At 39.8% G+C, this 6,905-nt stretch overlaps 1 protein-coding gene across 1 annotated transcript; it reads right to left on the bottom strand.

The window, feature by feature from the left end:
• Positions 1–3,182: 3,182 nt before the first annotated feature.
• Positions 3,183–4,159, bottom strand: LOC104438133 (auxin-binding protein ABP19a). The gene has a single exon (XM_010051215.3). The coding sequence runs from the start codon at positions 4,113–4,115 to the stop codon at positions 3,480–3,482; it is 636 nt and encodes a 211-aa protein (XP_010049517.2). The 5' UTR covers positions 4,116–4,159; the 3' UTR covers positions 3,183–3,479.
• Positions 4,160–6,905: the final 2,746 nt, after the last annotated feature.

The raw sequence follows: 6,905 nt of genomic DNA, 5'->3' as shown, positions 1-6,905 counted from the left end.
AGAATAAGTAGCATTGTTACGATCATAACATAGGTAGATGGCAGGAATTGATCTACTTATACTAACAAATGCTCCTTATCAAAGGTAAGAGAAAAACACGCGCATAATAATGGACATAGAAAATGGTAGTTGATTCGTTAAGAAGCCTGCCAAAGGAAATGTGAGAACCCCTAGATGAAACTGTAATATTGATGGGGGAGCCAAAGAGAGAGAAAAGAAGGGTGGAGGAGAGAGAGCGGAGGGGTTTCTTCGGAGAGACATCTGAAAAGCCCGAGAGACTGAGCGGAGGGGGTGAAGGTAGAGGGAGAGCACCGAGAGGGCGGAGGTCGGAGAGGAGATCTCAGAGAGAGAGTCCCATCTCGGCCAAGCCACGGAGACCCAGGCCGTGTTGCAGCCGACAGTCATTGCTGGCACGACACCGCCACCAGTTGCTTCGCCGGTCTGCCACCGATCCTGCTCGTTGCGCCACCACGACCAAGAATACTGGGCTAGCCGCTATCGCTCACCGCGGCCGTCTTCGTCAGGGTTCGTGGTGGGTAGAGGTGGAAAAATAGGTCATATACCCATATATGACCCATTTAAATCATAAATGGGTCATATATGGGTCACTTGTTTTTTTAAGAAGTTAGTTAAATAGGTTTAACAACTAAAGACTTAAGATATGTGGGTCTTAAGTAGGTCTTAAATGAATCTTAAATGGGTTAGATTTAGAACCCATTTTCACCCAAAACCTAACAATCTCTCTCTTCTCTCTTTAACTTTACAAAAATATTTTTTTTTTATAAAAACCAATATTATAATTATTTTTCTTTTTTCTTTTTTTCTTTCTTCTTCCTATGGTTGTTGGCACAACGATGGCCGGAGATCGCCAAGCGACCCTCGAGCTCGCCGATCTCGGCAAGAATCGAACTCGCCGGTGTCGCGAGGCTCCAGCCTCGCCAAATTCGGCGAGGGGCGAGCTCGAGCTCACCGACACCGGCGAGGCTCGAGCTCGCCGGATCTAGCGAGGCTCGAGCCTTGTCGATCTAGGGAGGCTCGAGCCTTGCTGGATCCGGGAGGCTCAAGCCTCGCTAGATCCGGCGAGGGGTGAGCTCAAGCTCGCTCGATGCCGGCAAGCCTCAAGCTCGCCGAACCGGCAAGGCGGAGGCCTCGTCGACGTTCGACGAGGCTTGAGCTCATCGGCATTGGTGAGCGAGGGCGAGCTTGAGGCTCACCTATGGCTCCGCCGCCGGCTGTTGTCGTGGCTGGTGGCCATCCAAAGAAGAAGAAGAACAAAAAAGAAAAAAGAAAATTATATTTAAAAAATATAAAAAAAATTAAATTTTTTTTTAAAAATAAAAAATAATTAAATTCGATTATTTAAAATAATTATTTTAAAAATTATAAAAAATTTCCATTAAATTTGTGTTGCATAAAAATATTTTAGGAATAAGCTTTCTTAAGTTTAGTTAAATGGGTCGAGTATGAATCGGGTCGGGTATAGGTCGAAAAATTTACATTAGGCATAAATGGGTCATAAATGAGTTAATGAGTCGATTTGGGTCGAACCATTAATGATCCGACCCGACCCACCCGTTTGACACCTCTAGTGGTAGGGGAGCAGAGGAGGCTACGAACTAGGTCGGGGGCGGGTCATATTCGGGTAGGGTTTCATTTGTCCTGGCCGGCTAGGTCTGGGTTTGCATGGGCTTGCAAGGTTGTGGGCCTGGCTTTTCTTTCAAGTGAAATTTGGGCCTAAGAAGAATTAATTTGAAACGGGCTCTTGACAAAGCCTGGTCAGGCCAAACTCAAGCCTCAGATAGGATTCCTCCGTCCGCTTCGTCCAGCCTCTGTGCGTACGATGGATGACCTCCATATCTCTGGGGGAGAGTGCTCAATGTCTATTCTTTTGGATGAAGCTCAGGGGATAATTGATTTTGAAGCTTAAATGGGTTGCGCATAACATATCTAAGTCATAATCCCTAATTTTATTAATTAATTTTTATGGGCGAAATTCTAGTGTCAAGCAATTCAATTGATAAAATCGGAAAGCTTAGGTTTGAATTGGCATAATAAGTTTAGGACTGACTTGATAATTGCCCTGAAAAAATTATTTCGATATTTCTTTTTAATCAGTAATAATTCATTATAAAAATTAAAATTTAGATATTTGCTAAAATTAGACATCAGTTTAGATTATAGGTTTGCTAACTAATGTCAAAAGCAAATCAGTGCATCGAGCTCGTGCGAGTGTGCACCACGTGAGTCATCATCGTGCTAGTTTGACCCACTTTTATATCCATTGACAAATAGATAGAGATTGAAATGCTAGCATTATTTCCTTGAATTACGTCATCTCACCCCGGAACTTCATGAGCACCTAAGTTCATTGTAAGCTTTCCAACAAGATATCATTTGGCTGACACCCTTGTTGGTCTCAAATCACATAGCCACCTTTTCGAGGAAAACACATGATCAAATAAAATGCCCAAGGATCTAAATCAAAAAATACTTACACCTAACAATAGTGAGTTGAGCTTTCCGGCAGCATTAGAGTTGTAGGAATCCAAAAATGGATTTAAAAGATAATTGTTTCGAAATTTTATGAAGTAATGGATAAACAACTAATCAAATGCCACACCTCAACACTTTTAAGGCAGAACGAGTACTGTAGAAGAAAAAAAAATTTAGATGCCCTCAGTGCATGTTTAGCTCATCTCACATGTACCATTGGATGAAGTGGGCCCATGTAGAACCCACTAATCTAACAGTTGTGTGTGCTAGGTTCACATGATCCGGACGCATACATTACTGGCTTATTGTGCAAATGATTGCGACAAGATTCTAGTGTATTTAGAAAAAAATAAAATGAAACAAGTCCAAAGCTAGGCTCTAAAACAGAATCTGCGTCCATAATTAAGTCATGTGTAGAAAAGTCCACATCAATCAATTGGTCCACTTGGCCTTAGACAATACTAAATGAACATATTGAAAGTGTTGGCATGACACGCCATTACTAAATAATGCTTTGATCGGCATGACGTGAGCTGTCATTATATGATAGCAACACCGAATGTTAGTTTATCCCTCTATAGATAGGATCCAAATTCTACTGTAATATCATCTATAATAGGTGGATGATATTACTGCATCACTTGATTTGTCGAGCATATTTTTCCATATGAACATTAGCTCTCAAGGAATTGACAAAGCAACGTACTTTTATTCATCCACTCAAAATTCGATGAAGAAAGGGAGGCGTTTTGCTCCATAGTCCGAACATAACAACAAGTCAAAAAGCACTAAAAATCAAATCTCCACTCCAACGACTCACTTCAACACACTAGCAAACCAAATACAACTTCACAAGAAAAAATCATGGAAAGCCATTGACGATGAGCATATAAGCCGAATTATTATTTCCTTTCATTTTTTTGAAGAGGCTTGAAAAGGCGGTGATTCTTAATGGATGGATTCTCGACGAAAATGAAATTAGTCACTTAGCCAGTGCCACCAAGAACGCCCTTGAGCTTCTTGACCTGAGCATCATCAAGGAAAGTGGTGGCCTCCACCAACTCAGAAGGAAAATTATTAGCGAACAGAGCAAAGTCCACGATTTGAAGCCCAGGGCTCGGACTGCTGAAGCTGACTATGGCAAGTGCTGGACCTTTACCAGAATTCAATTGGAAGTGCAATAGCCCCTGAGGGAAAATCATGCTATCCCCTTTGTTGAGGGTCTTCAAGTAGACGGTGTTCGCTGATGATGAGATGAACCCGGCACAAATCGTCCCTTGGAGGACAAGGAGGACCTCCGAGCCACCTGGGTGCGTGTGCAATGGAATGACCCCACCGGGGGCTATGTCCAGGCGGGCCAAGGAGATGCCGAGCCCATTCAGGCCAGGGAACTGGTTTACAAATGCCGTGGTCACCGCAGCCTTGATGAGGTTCGAGGTGTTCCCAGCCACGCCGAGGCCTGAGAAGACAAAGTCATTCACGGTGACTGCTGAGACCTTCTTGCAGGAGTAGCCCGCGGGGCCCTCGGGGGCCGAGAGGTCTGCAACGCAGAAGTCCTGGACCGCCGCGTGGGAGGTGGAGATGAGGAAGGAGAACAGAATTAAGGTTTGGAGTATTGACATCTTTATGCCGACTCTTTAATTTCTTGGGAGAAGGATTTCCTTTCGAATGTGTGTTTGAGGGATTCTCGGGGGTATATATAGAGCGGCAAATTGTGGGATGTTCTGAGGCATTGGTGATTGGCCGAGAGGATAAGAGACCCCATGCAGGGTTTCACGTGCATGGCAATGCAAGACAAGGGTACCTTGGAAGCAGACAGATTGCGATTCGTGACACCTGTCGGAGGGTAATCTCTTCACAGAAAAGAACAAGGAGGTTCTTTTAGTTTGGAAATAGAGGACCATGAGAAAATATCTTAAGATTTTTTCGGGCTTCGTAAAAGAATATTCGTCTCTTTAAAGAATATGAACTCCAAATACATTTCCAATTGGAAGAACTCAATAAGAAGTTCAAAACTTGCAATTTTCGCTAGAAGTACCATATTATCTTAAAAGTGGCACATGATGACCAATCTATATTAGATTGTTTATAAGTGTATCTTAGCTTAGAATTTTTATGTTTTGCACCTCTTTTGTTAGAATTTTACTCAACTAAAATTGAGAACTACACCACCAATAAACCATTTAGCACAAGAATACTGTACTTGTCACTCAATTAAAACTTGGATTAACACAAATAAAACACCTCTCTCTCATTATGGATTTTGTGCTTGTTTAACTTACAAGCAGGTTATATTTAGACATGTAATTCAGTAATCAAATACAATTTAGATGAAGTTCCCAGCTATTAGAGATTGAATAAAACATGACTCTTACAACTTTTGGTAACTATAGGAACTATATAATTTCTTGGACAAATAAACCACATTGCTCATCACAAAGGGGCGAATTTCGCTCTACATTATTGGAGTACTTCTAACTTTCTTTTAAGAAAGTTTATTTAAATGGAAAAAAAGAAGAAGGGGAATTTGAATTATACGAAGTTATAGAGGGAGCGTCCGAAAATAATAATCTTAAGAGAATCAACAAGGTGGTCCCCGAGCACATGGGAGGAGAGAAATGATGGCATAAGAGGACATACAAGACAGCTAAAAGTGTAGCTTCTGCAGACTGCAAAGTCTTGGTTTCCGTTGTCCGATCTTTGGCCATGAATTTGAGTGGACATCGCGAATTCCCTATCTTTTAGGGTTTCTCGGATTTCAGGGAGCAACGTAAAAGAAAAGGCTTTCCCTAATTTCACGCATGACATTTGTCAAGATTGTCTCATTTTACTTTTTAGGGGATTTGATGCTTCGATGTTTGTCATTTGGTATCTTTCTCACAGATAAATTGACCTATTTAATCACAACCGTGTGATAAAACCATAATTCCATGGAGAGATGTGGCAATAATTCTCACATTAATGTGTACATGAGGTGTATAAAACTTTAATTGGGACTACTTGTCTATCTAATGTAACACTATATTGCAGAAAATTTCCCTATTATACGTACTATAAACATATAATTAATTGAAAAAACAACAATCATCAATCAATCCTATGATTTACAACGATGATTTTCTTTTGATCAGCCCTAGTGGCTGAACGCATGCGATCGAGCTACATTAGACTCATTGGTGATCGTGCTCAGCTTATCCAAGTGTATGTTTGAGTAAAGATTGGACTTAGCCATCTCAATTTGCAGGCTAATTCAAGTTGTCGTGAGTACGCCAAATGAGTAACCCCTAGTGTAAGCACAATACCCTCTCCTTCCCAGCTTGTCCTTGCAAAATTATGCTTCCTTTGTGCGCTAAGCTCAACCCGAGGGGATCGAATCGACCATCACTAGAAAAGAAGTTAGAAGATGCAGCCAAAATGCATTAAAAATGGTCCACTCCCTCTACCAGTCCAGCAGTGAACAGACTAAAGGCCATTTTATATGGCAGTCAAGATATTTCCAAAGATCACTGAAAGAGAAACTTCATATGTCCTACAGCTTGTCTATTGGCCACGTACATTTATTGTATACTGATAACGGCATTGTTAACATTTTCTTTCTAAAGCCCATTCCAATTCCAGTCCCTCCACTCATTCAAAGGTCAGTTGAAGATATTTGCCGGCAATCACGCGGAGAATTTTAATGTGGAATATGCGACGTAATGTTGATCAGAATTCTAAAACTAAAAGATATTTAACGGGTAAAAGGAGTTCTCTTTAGATGTAATAGGTAAATAAGCTATTTTATTTATAAAAAAAAATACAACCCAACCATACTTGATTATAAATGGCTAATGGGGATGCACATTTGCAAAAAGGATAGCACTAACCTTGATATCATGTTAGAAAGTCCAAATCAATAACTTAAGCTGATAGGTAGATGGAGACTATATGAATATAAAGAATATATATAGGATCTGTTGTCAAGTAATATGAGGTAATATTTTAATACACTTTGTTTTTGAATTTCACTGTTAAACATTCATTTTGGTGATTTTACTATTCTATCTATTTCTAAAAAAAAAAAAAAATTTCATCAAATTGCCCGACAACATGTTGAGAATTAGCTAACATATATATAAAATTTCCAATTTTTTTTACAATTTACAAATTACCATTTTTTTTTTTTAATCTTTGGCCAACTTTTATTCGCATATTTTACTGCTACATTAAATTTGTTGGTCCTTATATAAATTTACCAATCTTCATTCAAGCAAATCATCAATCCTTTACGAACTACTATTGGTTTACAACTCTTGTTTGGTTTATTTGCCAATATTTTTTTTTTTTATAATTTATCAATTTTTTATCGTTTATGAACTTTCTTTTTTTTTTTTTTTCTTTGATGACCCATGGACGATAACATAGATGGTATG

This window comes from Eucalyptus grandis, chromosome 8 (genome assembly GCF_016545825.1).
Source record: "Eucalyptus grandis isolate ANBG69807.140 chromosome 8, ASM1654582v1, whole genome shotgun sequence".
In the NCBI taxonomy this organism is placed as follows: domain Eukaryota; kingdom Viridiplantae; phylum Streptophyta; class Magnoliopsida; order Myrtales; family Myrtaceae; genus Eucalyptus; species Eucalyptus grandis.
This window is presented reverse-complemented; position numbering and strand designations above follow the sequence as displayed.